At 40.8% G+C, this 20,721-nt stretch overlaps 1 protein-coding gene and 1 long non-coding RNA gene across 2 annotated transcripts in view; both read left to right on the top strand.

The window, feature by feature from the left end:
* Window positions 1-2,530, top strand: part of ATP6AP1 (ATPase H+ transporting accessory protein 1) — a 55,921-nt gene extending 53,391 nt beyond the window's left edge. The window contains exon 10 of the mRNA XM_068669607.1: window positions 1,672-2,530. Coding sequence (XP_068525708.1) covers window positions 1,672-1,881 — 210 coding nt within the window. The 3' untranslated portion in view covers window positions 1,882-2,530. The remainder of the gene's footprint in view (window positions 1-1,671) is intronic.
* Window positions 2,531-14,772: 12,242 nt separating this feature from the next.
* Window positions 14,773-16,591, top strand: LOC137849703 (uncharacterized). Its single transcript, XR_011092032.1, has 2 exons — window positions 14,773-15,339; window positions 16,001-16,591. It is a non-coding gene; the product is annotated as an uncharacterized lncRNA (long non-coding RNA).
* Window positions 16,592-20,721: the final 4,130 nt, after the last annotated feature.

Here is a 20,721-nt window from a genome sequence, read left to right as displayed (position 1 = left end):
AAAACAATCACCAATAAGTTCAACATAATAAAATTTTGTATTTCTGTTTCTAAATCAGAAGTGATAAAGCTTTGCTAAAGCAAATACAGCTATTAAGTGCTTCAGAAATTTCCCGTAAGTGTGGTAACTTACTTATCTTAAATTACATAAATCATCACCTGTTTTCTGTTTTTATTGTAAATATGTCTTTCAGACTATATTTCATGACAAAGCAGTGGCTTAACAAGAAAAGGCTTTGGTAATCACCTGTATTCTCGAAAACCATGCAGTTATCCTGCCCAACAGCTTACTTTCAGTAATCCTGCTTTAATCAGAACTCTGACTGCCTGTAGTGAAAGCATTCAAGATTTGCAAGTTAGCTACCATGATCTGACTTGGAAAGATTCTTCGAGAGGCCCAGAAAATCTTTTAGTGCTAAAATTATCTTCGCCTCCACAGTGCCTAAATTGGCCTCACTTCTGCATATGATAATAGCTTTATTAATCAGCATTCTGTAAGGTATAGTCGTTGCTTTTACCACACATAATGTACACCTTAACTTCAGCTGCCTGAGCCACAAATGACCTCAAACTCAGACAGCTCACTGATGTAGCATTGTATGCAATCCACAGACTAATTTCTTTAGTATCTGCAGCAACACTTTACCTAGGAACTGCAAACTCAGTTATTACCACAAAGCTTTCACATTAGTTTATCTGAAAGCATAGAGTAATCATGGAACTGGAACATAGAAAAATAAAAATCCAATATCTTCTTTTCCTTAATTTACTTCCACCAGTAAGTTTCCCTTACTTTCGAAGGAAGTCATTATGTCCATGTGTGTAGAGAGAGGATTGTCTTCTCTTTCTTCATAGTTTCCTAATCCTTTGACTGGTTTTAGCAAAAAATTTAGAATGGTATCAGTCTCAAAGGCATTCAGTTTGTTGATTATTTTTGCAAAATTGATGGCTAGGCAGAGAATAGATCCTCGAATCAGTTGATTTTTCCAAGGAAAATTATACGGCATGAGTTCAACCAGTAGCAGACTTTGAGAAACCAATCAGAGAAGAAATACAAGATTACCTAACCACAAGGAAAACTTAGGTTTCATATGTGAATATACAACATAGAATCCACACCTCAGTGAAGGAAGCTGTCTCTCCTCTTTTGCATCTCTGATGTCTAAGAAGGTGGGGAAAAAAACCTTCCCAACTTCTTGAATTTTTACTAAAACTCAGCTGAAAAAGTCATCTATCATTAGATGCATTTTAAAGTAGGCTTCAGAAGTTCTGCTTGTCAAGGAGCTATTACCTAAAAACAACGGGGTATTTCAACACATCTCCCTTCATTTGGGGAGCTTTAGTTCACATGCCTTTGAGTACATTGAGAGTCCCGATTCTGCAGTGGTCATCAAGCTATAGTGATCACACATCTTGTTTGGAAATCTACTTCTAACAGTAACACACATTTCTGAAGTGGGAACACAACCTCCCTCTTGCCAAATATAAAACTTCCACATCTTAAATTTTCTGGGTGGAAAGGGGACCTGAAAAATTGTTAGCAAAGGATTTAGTTCTCACTCTTTTTAAATGGGCTGTGAGTGTGTTTTTTGTAATGCCCACATACATCCTGAAATCCGCTGGGTCTGTGCTCTATATTTAATTGCACTCATCTACCTTTCTTCATTCTCAGCTTCAAGGATTCAATGTGGAAAACGGCCAGTTTTCTTACGCCAGTGACTGTACGGGTTTCTTCTCTCCTGGAATCTGGATGGGCTTGGTGACATCTGCAATTTTACTGTGGATCCTGGCCTATGGAGTCCACATGATCATGCAGCTCACAGCAAACAGCAGATTTGATGATCCCAAAGGTCCTGCTCTGTCAGTTCCACAGACAGAATAGCCATGGATTGATTTAGTTATATGCTGCTTCAGATTCTCCTGGGTTGATATTTATGATTCTTATTACCCTTCTACTTTACAGTATGTGTAACCTAAAAAGATATCATAGCAGAATGGGATAATCAAACTACATATTAAAATTACCCTTATGTTTGGCAATAGAAATAATTCTGCTTGTTATTACCATGATTTTTTATTAACTGTGTTAAGGTCTGAGGTGAGGTTGTCAAAGTTATTACTCTCTCTGGCTATTACAAAGACCAGTACAAACTGTTTTCATATTATATATTTTTGGCGAAGAAAGATTATTGCAACAGAGAAAAATGGGAAGGACTTATAAATAACTTATTCAATAAGAAATTAAACTTATTATCATACTAAGTATGATGAAATGTGCAGTGCAGACAATATGTTAACAGAGATAAGGTAATTTTCTTAGCATTATTTTTTCTGGGTATATTTGAAGTAGTTTTGAAGTTTGTACAGAAAAGGAGAAAAAAACCTATAAAGTCACTAGAAGCACTGTGCGAAGGTACTGTTTAAGTCTGAGCATGTTTATGGTCATCTCACTGATTCCAGAAGTCTGAAAACACTCAGTTTGATGAATTCCTTTGCAAATAATAAAGGTACTACAGCCTCTCACTGGGAAATCTGACTGTGGAGTGAATTGCTAAATGTTATAAGAAACTAAGTGATAAAATGATGAAAAAAAGGTGACATATATTTTTATTCTTTTGTTTGTAATGCTTTGTTAAGATTGCACATGTTCTATTAGTAGTTGAAGAACAAAAAGATAACATTTTGACAAGGTTACATCTGTCACATGAGAAAAATTATTTTTTTGATCCTAATCCATTTCATAGGACAATGATAAAGAGGAAAGAAGGTTAGAATCAATTATTTAACTAAACCAGTAATAGTTTCTACCCATTGTTCCTGGATGCCATGTTTTTGGTATGAAGTCAAAGAGGTAAATGAAATGTGAAGATGTGAAGATATTCCGTCTGTATCATTCAACCCTGACTTGGAAAACAGAAATGATGCTGGCATGTAACTACAGGAGTGACTCCACTGGTACAGTATTTTTCCCAGATGCTTTTCAAAACCTCGAGGAATGCTAGCATTTGATCTACACAAAAATGCAGTGCTAGAAAGGCACTTTTTCTCTGTAAAAATCAATTGCCAGAAGAGACAACTGGATGTACTTTATTAGTTCCCTTTTAAAGCAAATCAGACAAATGAGGCTTCATTGAAAATTTATGTAATAGTTGTGTAACTGATAGCCACAAGAGAAGAAGGACATTATGAGGGGCTTGGTTTAAGACAGCTTTTGTATGACTTTTATCTAGATTCAACAAAATTTGGAATAGATTTTGTTCAATGGTGATGATATATGAGAACTGAAGAACAGCTTTAGAAGGCCACCTAGCTCAGGATCCTGTCCCCAGCAGTGGTATGAGTACTGTGAGTATTAGTACCTCCTGCACATGTTCTCCTGGTCTCAACCATTTAAGCTCCGGGACTTCTTCAGCAGGAGCTGGGGTCTGAGCCTGTGAACAGTCTTAGAGCTCACAGTATGCTGACTGTAGTGTGGTACTGAGGATACGTGTACCCTCCCTTGCTTGCCTAGGCTGGACTTGGAGCAGGGGAGGAGGAAAGAGTTTCACATAGGCTGTGCCATAGAGAAAATGTAGGCCTCTTTCAGAAGAGATCAAGTAGGAAGAGGAGATGTTCAGCCTGGAGAAAAAAAAAGGCTCCAGAGAGATCTCATTACAATCTTTCAATACTTAAAGGAGTCTTAAAAAATTATGGAGAGGGACTCTTTACTTGGGTAGACAATGATAGGACAAGGGGGAATGGTCTTAAACTAAAAGAGGATAGATTTAGATTAGACATTAGGAAGAAATTCTTCACCCAGAGGGTGGTGAGGCACTGGCACAGGCTGCCCAGAGAAGCTGTGGATGCCCCGTCCCTGGAGGTGCTCAAGGCCAGGCTGGATGGTTCCTTGGCCAACCTGATCTAGTAGATGTCCCTTCCTATGGCAGAGGGCTTGGAACTAGATGATCTGTAAGGTCCCTTCCAACTCCAGAGCTGGGACAAGCCATGTGTTGTAGCCCTTGATGTGCAGGGCTACTATTGTGAGGTCTGAGCTGGAAAAGTGCAGGCAAAGAAGGTGATTATCAGCAACCCTCACTGTCCTGGAGGCCAGATGGCCTGGAGGGGTCAATAAGGGTCCTTCTTAGCAGAGGATGAGCTGCTCTGTACAGTTCTCACAGCGGCCACCCCTGCAGCATCCCACTGCCAGCCCTTGGAGGAGGACACCCAACACCACGCCAGGGGGCTGTGTGTACCACCAGAGCCCCCATGCCATCTTGAACTCCTGCAGCTGTACGTTGCGCTGCCCTGCAGCCAGAGGCAAACACAAGACTACTGATTCCAGCAGGGGCCGGGTCTCAAGAAATCCTAACAGGATTTTGCACCTGCCTGCATCTGTTTACCTTGTTAATAAAGTTAGAAATGTGTCAGGGGCTCCCGGTTCTGTGTACTTCTGTTTTCACAATCCAGCTTAAAGGTGCACTTGTTAAAACATGCCTGCCCAGGGAACAGTTCCAGCAAGAACATTAGCTCTGCCTGGAAGGTGTGAGCCTTTAGGACTTCCCCTAGAGCTCACTGAAGTTATCAGAAGTATTTCCACTGACTTCCGTGAGTGCCAGCTCATTTTTCTAAAAAGTACAAAATAATAAATATAGAGGGGATGATGGGAAAGAGCACAGCTAAAACAACAACAACAACAAAGTCTTTTTTTTTTCCTATCTAATGTATAAATAAATGAAACTTTATTGATAGTTTCTGATTTTTTTTTCTCAAAAAACAAAACAAAACAAAACAACCCTACAGCACAACTTGAAAATCAATATAACCTTAGAAAATTCAAGAAGGTTAAAACCAGAGAAAAACCAAACCCCAAAGGCCTGAAGCCATAAGTTACTTAAGGCATTTCATCTCAGAACTCAGCAGTGATCACTTGGAGGGGAGAGCAGAGATGGAGCTACAACCTGAGTCTTCTGACTCCTGTTCCTATTATATAAGGAATAGGTTCATTATATTCCTTTAAGGTATAGGTTCATTTTGTGTCCTGATGTACTGGTTTATCTGCTTACAAAATGACCTTTCACAAACCATGTGGAAACCCATAAATGACTTATAATGAAACAGAATATAGTAGAAATAGTCCCAAAGTAGTATTTTTATGTAGGCAGTAAAGGAAGATAAGTCATTCCATCTGTCAAGGGAAGACACAATGAAGTAATTGGTTCCTCCTTTCCTTCTGGGTGCCTGGTAAATAATATGCAAATCTGTATCAGCCGAATTAGGCAGTGTCCAGGCATTAGAGGGCTCCATAACTCTTTCAACATAATCTATGATCCAGCAGGGGAACCTAGAGGTTCTGAAAATAAGGAATGATTATTAGGATAATCAAAGATATGAGATGAAGCCTGAATATTGGGTATTGGTCACTGCTGGCAAAAAGCTAGCAGTAGTCTCAGCAGGTGGTGATGATTGTGGGGACAAGTGGATAATCTCCTTACATTTCTTACATAATCTTCTCCTTACATTGAACAAGAGGAGCAAAACGATGCATACTTACATGTATGCAATGGGGGCAGTGAGTCCTTTTCCTGCATGATGTTTCTTTTCTGTTGCATCCCATGGTGGTTTGACTTTGGCCAAATGTTAGATGCCAACCCAGCTGCTCCCTCATTGCCCCTCCTCTACAGGACAGAGGAGAAAATAAGATGGAAAAGAAAAAAGTCATGGGTCAAGGTAAGGATATGGAAACCACTTAACCAGTCACTGTCACAAGCTAAAAAATATAAAAAGACTTTGGGAAAATTAATTTAGTTGGTTGCCAATTACAATAGGTGGGATAGTAAGAAACAAATATAAAACTTCTTCAGTCTGTTCAAACACAAAAATCCTGTGGCATCTAATAATCTTTCAATAAAGGAACCCAATCTTCTGTTTGCTAATGACGGTTATTCTCTCAGATTAGTATATTCTCTATCAAAATTTATCAATGCAAAATCAAGGAGGAAAGAGCTGTTTCTTCAGAACTCTGATTTCTAGAAGCTTAAAAAAAATACTGAGTTGCAGTGAAGGGGAAAAAAAAAAAAAAGCAAAGAAAGAAACAAGATCTTGCCAAGGGGTGGTTCCCTAAGTAACTAGTCTCTCACTTCCACAATGTGGGTCAGCATCTCAGTCTTCCTACCTGTGTGGGTGGAAAGGAGACCTTCCTACAGTGCCTGAGATCCAAGAGCAGATCATCTGCCACTGATGTACCACAAATGAAGAGGTTTCCTTTTCTTCACCACAACTTTTAGTACGCCTTCTGTTTGAACACAGGTTCCTTGCTCTAGGTTGGCTGGATTTCTCTATACCCCTGGATCTGGTATGTTCTTGAATTATTATAACTGAACTTAAGTTTTGACTCTTACATATCATTTATTACTACCATGATAGAAAATGATTTACTGAATGATCGTATCTTTTCTGTTTTTCAAATGGCAATGTTCATGTCCAGTAGAAGACTGTGGACATTTCCAGTCCATTTCCCGTCTGGTTTAATACTCCTTTAAATAGTTGTGTAGAAGTCACATAGGATGGGGTACAGTGACCATGGTACATGTATTATATGCAACTTTCTTTAGCTAATGAAAACCATGCAATAATAATGTTTGAAACATAAAGAAAAACAAACACACAAACGTTTTCATAAAAGTACTTTTGGAGGATGGGTAAGTTCAAGACTTTGATGTAATGTTAGAATTGTAATTTTATGTATCCTTATTCTTCTGGATAAGTATGGGTACATATGGATAGCAGAGTGATCAATTCGCCTATTTTACAAATATCTTTCACTGAGGCATACTGGCATGACTTAAGACATTACTCTCTCAATCTACCCTGCCTTTTATTCATGTGTACCTGTGGCTCAGCTGTTCATTCAGTTCACACTGCTGTGCTCTCATTTTTCACTAGGGAGGTAATATACCAGATTTTGCACTAGAGTAGGTGAGATGCAGGTGCTTGTCTATGTCTGTCATTGCTGTTTCTGAGTAATAAAAGTCTGGCAGGGGAGCAAAGCACATAGCTGCAAACATTGATGTCTTAACACATTATAGTGATATTGATGAAGGATTTTTTTCATAGCTGTCAGAAGAAGAAACCAAAGCATGCAGGCAGACAGGTGGCATAGCAGGGTTCAAGACCACAGTGCAGACAGCCTGGGAGGCAGGACCAGCTCCATTTTGGGTGCTGTCTTATGTCTGCGCGTGCCTGAACACAGTTCAGCTAACGTGTGAGAGAAATCTCAAGGGTGCTCTGTTTCATATCCTGATACACAGACCCTAAAGGCTGACCACAGGCAGTACCTAGAGGGCACCATGATGCAGGTGCGGCCTTCTCCTCCCACTGTATCTTCAGATTGCAGTTGAACAGGTATCCCAGGCCTCAGATGGTCTCAACCCTTATCTTTAACAAAAATGAGGGAAAGGAAATGTGGAAGAGAAGGGGCAATATGGGTCATCCTGTTTTTCTCAGACTGAGCATCTCCCAGAGTGCTACACCCCACTGGACAAGCAAGGGTGGCCACAAAGGGCCCTGCCACTACACGTGAGGGTGTGCGCACCTGCATGATACTGGGATGTCTCAGAAAGCTCCCCAAATCTTCCGCATTTACTCCCAGAGCTGCTGCTGGGGGCTGTCTGCAAGCTGAGGCAGGAACCCCGGCTTTGGCGGCCCTCCAGACGCTGAGGTGGCTGGAAGGAGTGGGAGGAGGGAGCCCTGCTCAGGCTATACCCGTTTGTCTTACCACGTGTGTGAAGCAGCAGAAGCGGACCCCCCGAGTGTTTGAAACAGGCATTTGAATTTTGAATGGGAAAGTCTGAGGCTTCGTCTATCTTTTTTAGAGCTAGCTTGTGTTACAGTTACAAAACAGATGGCCGGCTTTTGCTTGTACAGCTTTTGTGGGTGTGTACTTACGCGGCCAGAGTGGAACGGTTGCATCATATTTCATTGATTTGGATTTTCACAGACATTTGGGGGAATGTACCGGTTCGGTTGGTTTTGCAGCAAAAAGGTGGACCTTCATAGTTTGCTACTACCAGCCCGTGTGGCCTAGTAACGATGCTTAGGTACCCAAGTGGAGAGAAATCAGTGCGAGTTTTGTTTTGGTTTGCCTTAAGTAGCACAAGAATTATTTATTGACTGAGTAAGGGAAATGAGAGTTTCTTCATGTTCTGACATAATTTGAACCCATTTCTCCTATAATTGCTTTTATAGCACTCTTTGAAGTTCAAGGGGGCAGAAAGGGATTACTGGTCATAGATTGTTGGGTCAAGCACACTTCTGGTGACAAATGAGTTAAAGATTAACAGATAGTTTTCAGTTGTATTATTTGAAACACTCTCTGTGGTAAAACTGGTGTCTAAGAATTGAATGAGATAAAGGATTTTGCATAATCAATGACTACCTTCTAGTTACTTTTACCACCTTTCCTTATCAGAAAGGTAAAAGACCCTTCAGTGGGGTCATTGTCTTCATCTGGAATAGCCAAAGGTTTCTCTTCAAAGATTCAGTAAATTGCATGTTACTCATTAAATAAAATCTGCATCTTGTCTAATCAGCAGTGTGTGTGTCTGCTGCAAATCCAGGACTGGATTCACCTGCTGTGCAATGTGACTCATTCTAAAAGCTGTTTATGGCGAGGCTGTTGCTGTACATGCAAATTACACAGCAATCAGAATTGTAGCTAAAGTGTTCCTCTTCTTTGATACTTTAATATATTGGGCTTCCTGTCTCAAAGCATCAGCACAGACCTTCAACTGCCATGCAATCTGTGTTCCAATGTTTTATACCCTTTTTATGAAAAGAAGACTGATGGGCACTTGCAGCAGAGGCAATGATATCTGTTTTTAGTGTTCTAAGTACAATCATTTCATTATTGTCATTAACTATTATTCTTTTAGTGTATTTGGAAGGATGATCTTTTCCCTTTAACCACTAAGTCCAATGTTAAACAATCACTTATTAGATACTTTTAATGCTGTTAAGGAACATAGTGACCTTGCTTTACTGGTGGTGCTATGGTGGTAGTCATCTCATCCCTAATACTAATACATGCTTCTCATACAGAAAAAGGTCTTCAAATCAAAATGTACTGGTGGAAATTGCTTCATCTGTAAGGAAAGACTGCAGCTTTTGGCAGAATATAACCTCTATTTTCTGCTGAACTACAGCATTGTGTGAAATTGCCTATTAAGTGGAGAACACAGCTGGTATTTGGGATGACACTGGCTGTATCAGCCATACTGTCTGGCCAAGCCTCTAAGATTAGCAGTTTTCCTCCCGCTCCTGAAGGGCTAATATGAAGACTCTTCAGATTTATGTCTCCCTGCTCTGCAGTGTGGTATTACCACCACCTCCTAGAGATGCTTCTGCTTTCGTACCACTCACCTGGTATGGTGAGCGCATTGACTGAGCCTGGTTTCACTTAGCTTGTTCAATCCTTGCCAAGGTGGTTGGGACTGCAGATCATGTGTCACTGCCCAATATTTCTAAATTTCAGTTATTGTAAGCTCATCAAAAACACAAGCAACACAGAACCTACATCTGCTCAAAAACAATTTAGTCAAAAGAATCAATTGTCAAAGGCCAAGCCTTAGGCCTCCTTTTGTTGAAAAGTTGCTCACAAATATACAAACTCAAACTGACTTAGAAAACAGAGGAATGTAGGAAAAAAAAATCCTTGTATGGAGGAGCTCTAAAAAGAGATTGGGAGACCTGCACAGGATAGAGGAATGAATGCTTTTTGTATAAATCTATGAAATGCTGCAGAAGGTTAGAGAAGAAACCTGTAAATAAAAAGATGAAATTCCTGTCTCTTTCCCAGCTTCCTTCCTGTGGGGAATAATACATAAATAAATAAATGGGAAACCATAGCATCTGCTTTAAATGCCAGGAATACTTCTGTCACCATAATCTTTGTTCTGTAGAAATGCATGTGTTGTGAAAAAAAACAAACAAACATGCAAACAGCTTTTCTGAGTGAAGCTTTTATTCTGAGAAAGGATCTGCTTATACAGAAAAAGTGAGTACAGCTATATTTGCTCTTTGAAAACAGTCTCCAAGGGAGAACCTGCAGTGTCAGACTGCTTCCAGTCCTCCTGTTAGCTTGCTCTGAACGTGTTAGGTAGAGAAAACAAACACTGTGCTGAGCCATTCGAGTCCGCCCCCTTGCAAACAATGGGCTGGCTTGCCTCAGGTTGTCTTGGGGTTAAGAAGCAGGAAAGCAAGGTGTCCTTCTCTCCTTCCACTATCCCTACAGGCAGCAGGCACAGCAGGAGTATCTATGATCTCCTGAACTTCAGTGTTTATGAAAAACACGTCAAGCAGTGTCAGCTCTCCTCTCTGAGAAGTGTCAAAGAGAAGTGTCAAAGTGCCCTCAGCACTTTTGTCACAACAACCCCAAGCAGTGCTACAGGCTTGGGGGAGAGTGGCTGAAAAACTGTGCAAAGGAAAAGGATCCAGGGATGTTGGTCAATGCTCACCTGAACATGAGCCAGCAGTGTGCCCAGGTGGCCAAGAAGGCCAATGACATCCTGGTTTGTATCAGGAATAGTGTAGCCAGCAGGAGCAGGGAGGTGATCGTCCCCCTGTACTTGGCTCTGGTGAGGCCACACTTTGAGTACTGTGTTCAGCTTTGGGCCCCTCACTACAAGAAGGACATCGAGGCCCTGGAGTGTGTCCAGAGTAGGGCTACAAAGTTGGTGAAGAGCCTGGAACACAAGTCCTGTGGGGAGTGACTGAGGGAATTGGGGGTGTTTGGTCTGGAGAAGAGGAGTCTCAGGGCAGACCTTATTGCTCTCTACAGCTACCTGAAAGGAAGGTGTGGCGAGCTGGGGGTCGGCCTCTTCTCACAGGTAACTAGTGATAGGACTAGAGGGAATGGCCTCAAGTTGTGCCAGGGGAATATCTGGTTGGAAATGAGGAGACATTTCTTCTCAGAAAGAGCAGTCAGGCATTGGAATGGGTTGCCCAGGGAGGTGGTGGAGTCACTGCCCCTGGGGGTGTTAAGGAAAGGTTGGAACATGGTGCTTAGGGACGTGGGTTATTGGGTGACATTGGTGGTAGGGTGATGGCTGAACCAGATGGTTTTGGAGGTCTTTACCAACCTTAATGATTCTATGATTCTATCAAAAATGAAGGCATCGTCTTGCTCCCTCATAGGCAGAACTGGGTTGGCAGTTGAACATCAAGCCTTTTGCTGTTTCATCTTTTTTGTTCATTGGGTTATCTTGCCCACTTGCATGTCTGACTTCAAACTTCACCTGTGTTCAAACTCACCTTGTTTCCCCTCTTCTTCATGTTTGCAATGCATCTGTTTGCTAGTACACAGCAGAAGTGAAGGGTGAACCAGGTCTGATTTGGAAATACTGTGAAGACTGCAACTCCGGAATATCCCTCTCCTGCCCACAGACAAGGCTGCATGTTCTAGCTGGTTCTTCCTGTTAGGTGACCTGATTGCTTGGAGCTGAGCACAGTACTTAAAAGCATTTGGCAAGTGCAATGCCTATCAGGGAGCAGCACAAGTGCTATTTGTCGTCCTTTGCTGAAGGAAAAGCCACTTATTTGTTTAGGAAATAGAGGCTGTAAAGCTTAACTTGTGATATTTTAGTCACTTCCATGGCAACAGACTCTGAGAGAACAAAGCAGGACTTCACCAGATCATGTAACAGCTTGGAAATGGAATAGGGAAAATTAAACGTAGCGATACTATGGAGTTTTCCCTAACTTTTGAATGTTACCTCTGTTAGTTAACTGCTAATGTAATCAGTGAAGCAATTGCTGTACTGCCGAGCAATTAAGGGAAAACTGGCATTGATTTCCTCCAGTTTTCAGGCATTCCTTGTTTCTGTGAGGACAGGGGATGTGCCAGCCCAGCACGTTGGTTACACTGTCCAGGGATAATACACAGCTTCCAGCAGATGCCCTGCAATATCTGTATTTAAGGGGCAGCATTGGTTAGAAATGAGGCTCCAAAGGCATTGGGAAGAACAGGAATTTCTCCAGCTCCTTCTGTAGGCTTCAGATTTGGCTTTATCTTTGAAATCTGGCATAGCTCATTGCAGAGTAGACAGTAAGTTGCAAAACACATGGCTGAATGACAGGACTGCAAACCTTCTGTGTTTAAAGGAAAACCCCTTATGTTCCCACTCTGAGTTAGATCTGGTCACTGGGATATTAGACCCCTCACCACAGGCAGGGAGAAGGAAAGATGATTTTACTTTTGTCTTTTTTTGTGGGTGTTATGGGCATAACTTGTTCCATTGCCTTTGGCTCAGTCATGCATGTAGCACCAAAGAGGGCAATAGTGCCCGTGTATCAAATGGCTTATTTTTTTAGGCTTTCACATACTTCAGGGAAAGGGAGGTTTATTAAATAATAGAGAAAATGAATGATAAAGAAAAAAATGTGTTGTTTCAAATCTCATCTTGTGCATCTCTAGTAAATAAAAATTGCTGCCACAATATGATGTGAAAACAAACAAAACCCAAACAAACAGAACCACACAAAAGGCAATGCGGCTTGTTTTTAACTTCAAATGCAAATGACAGCATTTGAGTCAATTACAAAGCAAGTAACTGGTTAAGTAGCTCCATAAGTGAAGCTTGAACTTTTAAAACTTTAATTAAGTCTATTGCTAGAAGTGTGCCACTTCGATAAACCAATTATTCTTGAAGAGTATTTCTGTCATATTTCTGCCAGTATTGCCTTCACCCTGAGGAGAACAAGAAAGTCAGTGAGATTCGGTCATTTTTTAGCAAACAACATAGGGACTGTCAGATTGCAGTGTGACTTCTGAGTTTTGAACCTGCTGGCAAAGATGAAGTGCTTGTCAGCCCTGTTAGCCAAATCATTTTCAGTTCTTCTCTCATTCAGCGGTTGCAGACCAGTGGAGAGGGTTTGACAGTCAGACATTTCAGGTCTAAGATTTATCATTCCTTGCTTTCTGCTACCCTTTCTGCTCTTGCATTGTCCGGTACTTGCTCTACAAGCCTGCCACAACCCCTTTCTAAGACAGCTTCAGGAGTAAAGAAGAGAACTTGCTTCCCCTCAAAGCTTTCCATATAATTTTATACTCTGCCTTGAATAACTTCAGTTCATACAGCAGGACACATAATGAGGTTATATTAGGAACTGTGATCTCATCCCCATTGCTGGAATATTGCAGAAATACTGCAAATGCACTGTTTGGTCCACCATGGAGGTAGCTGTCACTGACACATGTACATATATGAATGTGGTTTTATGTTCATTCCTTTTCATTACTATCTCATATTATTTTTCGTGTTTAATTGATATGAAGCAGACACTTGAGATAAGAGAATTCCCCCTTAGTTCTCTTTAGGTCTTAAAATACTAAGCTCCTAAATATAATTATAAGAAGCAGAAGGTTGTGGGCACATCAGGAAGGCTTGGAGTAGGAAGGCAAAATTACCTACAGGTTGGAACTGGAGAAATCCATTTTTTTTCTGACTGACATTTAGTCTACCAATAATCTACAATATGTCACTCAGTGCAAAAGTCTCAATTTTTGGACACAATTTTGTAATGCCTGCAGTTGGAATTTAGATGAATAGCTAAGCTAAAGGTTCTCCAACACCAGGTTAATACAAGCAATTGACAGTGCAGCTGAACATGATGACAATTGAACCTACACTTTCAGATTCAGACTGGAAATTAACTTTGTTGGAGACTAGTCCCTAACATGGAAGCATTCCGAATGACAGGCTGCTTTAGAAAAATTCACACCTTCCTCTCCATGTGCCATGATTTCTGCTTCAGTAAAAGAGAGAATCACTGAGATGTGCCTTGAAACTAGTAAATGATGCTGTGCAGCTGCAAGGTAGTTTATGCTTCTTTGGAAAGCTGAACATCCACTTTTTCAGGTAAAATATCTGAACAATTATTTATTTTGTGCCAGTGAAACAGCATTATTTTAAAATAAATTGGTGAAGGAGACATTTTTACTTCAGATTAAACTGTAGATTAAATTGTACTTAGACTCTTGACAGCTGTCCTCATTTTCCCCTCACTTAGTGCAGTGGTAATGTAAGTTTTGTTTCACTGAAGTCAGGAAAAAAGAAACTTTTAATGTTGTTTTGGTTGTGTTATTGCATTTTTCCCCTTTATTTTCAAGATAAAGGCAAGTTTCCAAGTTAGAAGGAAAATAGACATTATACCCTTGGTGCAATATTTCCACAGTTTCAGTTTGAGTCTTGTAGGCCTGATTGTAATATAATAATTTAGCAGGATAAGAATGATTTTAAAAATAATAATATTCCAGTAATTAACTGTAACAGTACCAGATCCTCAGATATCTAAAGCACATTGGTTTCTTAAAATTTGCTGAGTGGAGAGAAACAGTTCCGACTTTTTAATTGTGTATGAGCTGAACAAAAAATGAGGAGAATCTCTATAAACAATCTTTTTATTCCGATGATTTCTAAAATATGCAAGTGGAAGAAGTGAGACCCATTTAATCTCTTACTATTCCTGCAGGAGAAATCTGTCCTCTTTCAGACAGCCTTTGAGTAGGAATAACCCTTCAAACTGATAAATATCAGAACCTCAGGAGTGTAATGCTACTTTTTATTTTTCATTATCTGAGGAATGAATGAAGATTAATAGGATATTTTTTATCTATATTAGAGACAAAAGACCCAGAGGGCTTGATTCCTTGTGAAACCTAGAAATGTTTTACAAAGGTTCAAACAATTGGCATTCAAATTCTAGTCATCTTCGCAATAGTAGAGTTTATGAGAAAGTTTGCGTATTAAAAATTACCATTTGAATTACTGTGTTGCACCTACGAACTTTATACATGCTTAAATTAAAAGTACAGCACATACCTGCTATAAAATATGGATTTACCACAATGTATGGACAGTTTGTTTGCTTGCTGTTTACTGTAAGAAGTGTCTGTCAAACCATGCTACAGCAAGCAACAGACATTCACTGTGAAAAGCAGCCTTGGCAATAAATAAAGCTAACGCAAAATTAGTTGAAAATAAAATAAAATAAATGAGTAGGAAAGCAGGGAATCCTGTATGCAGATTTTTGAAATTCACCTAAGAACATGTATGTATTTGGTTGTCTTCAGCTATAGCTCACCATAGGGCCTGTGTTTGCAATAGCCAGTGTTTGCAATACGCTGCTCACTACCAGTAAGAAGTTGGTTCAGCTGCAGGGATTAGTCAATGTTAATTCACATCAGGTGAGGACATTAATTCCTAATCGTTACATTTATTGTTGCACTGCCGTCAGTATCGGTAACAGAGGGCATGGGTGTAAGAATGTTGTTTTGCAATGATTAGGTCTGCCCATGACCAACTCTGTAGGTCTGCAGCTGGCCTTCTCCAAAGTTTGGGGAGGGACTTCAGATTTGGGGTTTTATTTTGGATAAAATATTGGCCTTTCTGGAGTTTGGCTGCAGGGAATGGAACTGAAGCGTGTTACCTCCATGTATGCATGGGCACAGGGAGGCCTGTTCTGCCTGCACACTCAGGCTCCCCATGACCCGTATCCCAGGCTGATGTGGCTTGTCCTGGCTGCAGGCTGTCTTGTGCCTCAGGTCCTGTGGAGCCAGAGCAGATCCTGGCCAGAGCCAGAGCTCTGTCTTCAGAGCTGGCTTTGCTGTTTGGCCTCTTAAGAGAGAAGAGTGGGAACTCTTGGGAGCAAGAGTGCATCAGGATGAGGAAAGTTTGAGAGCAAGTGAAGGGTAGCAGGGGAGCAGGGCATGGGGCTGGGAACCTGCAGCTCAGAGACAGAAAGGGCTGTGAGGAACAGAGTCAGCCCTGCAGGGCCTGAGGGAAGCCTTCCCAGATCACTGGGGTTTGCACAAAATTTCCTGTGGACAGGAAGCCACAAAGACCAAGCCCAGCATAAAGGATTGAGTCAGAGAGGGAGATATGTATAAAAATCAATTTTATTAATGTCTTATCTAGCTTTTTTTTTCTTCTTTTTTTCTTTTTTTTTTCTTCTTTTTTTTTTTAAAGTCTTAGAGCCTTTTGATTGTCTTTGAGGACCCGCCCTAGGGAACTGGCCTTGTGAGGAAACTCCAAAGCTGAGGACAGCTTTCAGTCTCCTCATCCAGCTGTGCTCAGCTATTCCCCAGCACCAGCAACACAAACCTGAGTCTGGCTTGAGGCCAAATCGGTATAATGCAGTGCTTCTCTCCTTGGTTGCTCTGCAACCAGCAGCTGCAGACTTCCTGTCGTTAGATCACCCTGACACTTTGTGGAGGAATGTGGAGGCACTGGACCTTGTGACAGAGGAATTTACAGACTGCTTGATTAGCCAGGAGAGAGTTTTCCAGAATCTGACAGAAAGTCTCATTAACCCCCTGTTATCGTGTTCCAGAATACCTTGGGAAATGGGTGTGTGTCTGCAGACACACACCGCGTACATATTCTGTAAGGGACAACTGTCATCACCACCCGTAGCACATTTGGCTGCAGTGGGTTGACGGTGCTTGCTGTCAGTCTGTCTCCAGAGCATGACGACCCTAAATGAAATGGGACATGGATGCTGTTAACCCACACGGCAGAAATATCCACTGGAAGCTGTCTCAGCCTCAGCAGCAAGAGGAGATGGATCTGGTTTCGTAAACCTTAGTTCAGGCTACCGTCCCTCCTCCTGACTGGGACCACTGCCCACAGCTGTGGGCAGGCAGGAGGAATTTGGCTATTTGGGCACTGACAATCGGGGCTGACAGCCCATCCCTGTGCCAACCTCGGTAGAGGAGACTGAGGTGAGAACATGGGAGGTGTATTGTCCCCCTCCAGGGACTGGATATAGTGAGTGTGAGTGGTTGGTACAGCGTCAGGCTGGCCTTGAGTGCCAGAGTTGGGAATGCCATTCTAGTTTTCCAGAAAGACTTTTGTGTACTGAACAAATAGGTGTGCTATAATGGGATTTTAAACTGTTGACTCAGGTAGGAGGTACGTTTTTCAAAAAATAAGGGAAATTGATCAGGGATAGTAAGGTGGGGTTTTTGTTTGTTTGTTTTCTGTGAAAGTTGCCACATGACATAACAGAAAAGGGAAGAAAGGGTTAATTTCATTGAAATGTGAACGATTTGTTTAAAGTGTATCCAACAGTTGGCCAAGAACTTAATTGAAGCTGCTGCTGTTTAGTTTGCTTTGTAAGAATGCAGCCCTTGGGAGCCCAGAGCTGCAGGTACTTTGCTACCTATCAGCATACACAAATACAACCTTTTCTTCCAAACTGTTTCCTTCTGCCTGTTCATAAGTAAAGTAATAATCATTCAAGACATGCTTTAGAAAAAAAAAAAAAAAAAAAAAAAAAAAAAGGACCCTGATCTGAAGAAGTCTTACTATTTATTTATTTATTTATTCATTTATTTATTTTATTATTCCACTATGGCTGAATGAAAATTTTATGGAGGGTGAGGAGAAAGAGAACGTAATCCAGAATTTAATTTGCAAGAACCAGAAGGAGGGGAAGCTCATTCCTACAGTCTCAGTCTGTAAATCTTTTACAGAGCTATATATGTAAGTTGGCTGGATGTTAATCTTTGCAAAGATTAAGAGTAAAGGTCGTGACCTGAAGCCAAGTTGGAGGGCACAGTGATTAATGTCTCTCCATAAGTAATTTCAATAAGGAATTCCAGGGTGCCACACTTCATATACTTTTGGAGTTGTAATGTATCTCCTTCTTCTCCATCATATTTTCTTGTGAATTGGAAATACGTGGCTAATGAAATCTTTCATATGAAAATTGATACTATTGATTTATAAGGCAAAAAAAGACATTTCTGTTTTCTGATATGTTACGTATGCTTTGTGTCCCTTCTGTCCTAATTTACACCCATTGGATCTGGTGATCTGAATTCCTTGGCCTAAGCAGATCCTCCAGGAAAGTAGGTCATTGGAATGGAACAGTAGAGCTGGCCAAGGCAGTGTGTTTCCAGTTCACAGGAGAAGTTAATATCAAAACTTACCTTTGTTTTGAATCAGAATGAAACTAAACTAAGAGCAAAACATGCTGCAGGTTAGAAATTAAGGGGGGGAGGGGAGCCATCTAAGACACAAGCTGTTTCCAAAATTCAGTTGTCCAGTTGTTGTTGGCATTGGCTGCTGCTGAAAATTTAGCCTGGCTACAGAGCAAGTTTCCATGTGTCATGCTTGACAATCCTGCAAGATCTAGTGTATGCACCCTCCTCCAGGTAAAGGAGCAGTAGTTTATTCCTGCTTCATCTCTGCTGCACAGAGGTAACAGCAGACATGCTGTAGACCTGCCTCCGAAGTTATGTTGAAATTACTTGTTGGAGAAGCCTTGCCTAATGCTGATGGATGTTTGTGAGCCTCCACTGACCCTGGAGCCTGGAGGCTCGGCTACGCGTGGCCGAGCTGGCTGGGAGCCAGGGAGCTCCGGGCTCTGCCAGGAGTCCAAGTCCTCCAGAATCCTGCTGAGGACTCAATGAAAACACATCACAAGGACCAAGAGGCTTCTGCAGAATGTTTCAGGACTTTGGATGGTGTCCAATTAAACAGCATATTTCAAACGTCCTAGCTCCTGCTCCTACGGCTTTTCTTACACAGTTATTTTTGTGGGGAATTGCCACAGCTTCTCTTTCCCTCCATCATAATGAATTCTGGGGGGGATGTGAATGCCCCCTAGTTCTGCACTATAACTGATGAACAGATTTGTTATTTATTAGGTGCTGGCACCACTGTGTACTCGGAGCTCCTATTGGCTTCAAAGGCTGACATAGATAGGCTTTCAATGAACAAATGCTGAAGATGTGAAATGCACATGCAGGGAAAAAGAAACTCTTAAGACATCTTAAGATCTCAAGTACAGGCTCAGAATTACTTCTAATAACAAAGTAATATCATTTTTCTGTGGTTTTCATGTATGCTGTTAGGCATAATTAAGAAGAATTCTGACTCTTTCCACAAAACCAGCATGGCCCTACAATATTAATTTACAGTTTGCTTTGAACTTGAAATAAGTAATTATTTCAGAATAAGGGAGAATGGGCGGGTGCTAACCAAACCTCATGATTAGTACTCCCTGATCTTTCAGGCTGTTAGATTTCAATACTGATTCAATTTCAAATGATGCAAATTGGAAGAGCCTGAAAATATGGTTCAGAGCAACTCAGGACCTGATTTCTGTATTTGGTCTGTTTTAAAAGAAAATATTAACGGTTAAGCAATTATTGATTAATATTTTTCTCTTATGTACTTTTGCTTTATTATATTCATAAATACATTACTGGATGCAGAGAGAATCCTGTAATTCTACGGTGAGTTTTTACATCTGGGTTTCAGTCTTTGATTACTGAAATATGTTTTCTTGGAAATATATGTTTCCATTGAAATATATTTCTTCCTGCACTGGTGATTAAATAACACTGATACAAATATTCTGTCTTGTTATGTGACTGCTCTTGTACCCCACAATAAAGTTTTCCTGAAAGAAAAAACACTTGCAGCATAGCACAGGAAATGTCATGTTGCCTATCTCATAACATGTTAGGCAGATTACTTTCAAAGTCAGTGAAACTTCTTGTAAAATATTGAGTTGCAAACACTTTGTTTCACTAGGTTAAGGTAAACACTTGTTAATGCATGCAGATTAGTTCTGTAGGTATAACATAATTTACATTTGGTCACTTTTCATCTCAACGGAATTAACCATTTTATAAAGTGTTCCACAGATGACTTTTTGCTAACACTCCGTTACTTCTTTGGGTAGTCCCAGTGATAACACTGAAGACAATCCATGAATCTGTGCAGACAGGGCTGTGAAGATGAGAGCAGAGACAGTCTCCATCCCACCTCAGGGGAAGTTTGTGTCTGCAGCCTTCTCTCATCACTGCAGTTTCAGCCTGAACTTTAATCAACTTTGTTAACAGAAAGATTCCTGGCCATGCTGAATGGGGCTGATTATATGTTGTGTGTGCTAGCATCTCACTCTCTCCTCCAAGCATTGTCTTGCTTCATGAACCTCTTCCCTTTCACTGGAACTGCCTGACGTAGGGCATGCAACGTGACCACATTGACTACCAGCAAAGCATTCAGCCTCCTGGCTGCACAGGAGACGCTCCACCAAGCCAAGCTTGTACGGTGCTTACTAGGTGCTGAGAGAGCTCCCACTAAAAGAGTGAAGAAAAAAAAAGAATATCTTCAGATGGCCCCCAAGACAATTTGACAATTTTACTTTAAGTTTAGCTTGTTGCTACTACATGGGGAGATGGGAGCACTTGTATGCTTTGTTTTGCTACAGGATTTCATAGATTTTTTTTGAGAGAGTCTGGATTACCAAGAATTCCTCTGTAAACATGTCTGTGTGTTTATTGTCCAAAATTAGTGAAAGATTAGGAAGCAAAATCTTGATTAAGATAAACCTGTCTTTGGTGTGGCTATGAAAAGGAAATATTCTCAGGACTGTATAAACTTAAACGACTGCTCCGATTTTATTGTTAATGATAACCTGGTCACAGGAAAAGACACAAAGGATGACTGAAAACTGAAGGAAGGGATGAGAAAAACAGGATTGAAGATTAGCCAAAATATATGCCTGTCAATGAGAAAACTTTGGATGATGAGTTCATCTAGCAGTTTGATAAACTTTATAATGGCAAATACATAAGATTATTGGAGGAGAAGATATACTTCAAAACTCAGAAGTTTTATGAAGTCAAAACTTTACACATAACTAAACATTGCAAGATTTTTTTTTTAAA

This window comes from Anas acuta, chromosome 1 (assembly GCF_963932015.1).
Source record: "Anas acuta chromosome 1, bAnaAcu1.1, whole genome shotgun sequence".
Classification (NCBI taxonomy): Eukaryota; Metazoa; Chordata; class Aves; order Anseriformes; family Anatidae; genus Anas; species Anas acuta.
This window is presented reverse-complemented; position numbering and strand designations above follow the sequence as displayed.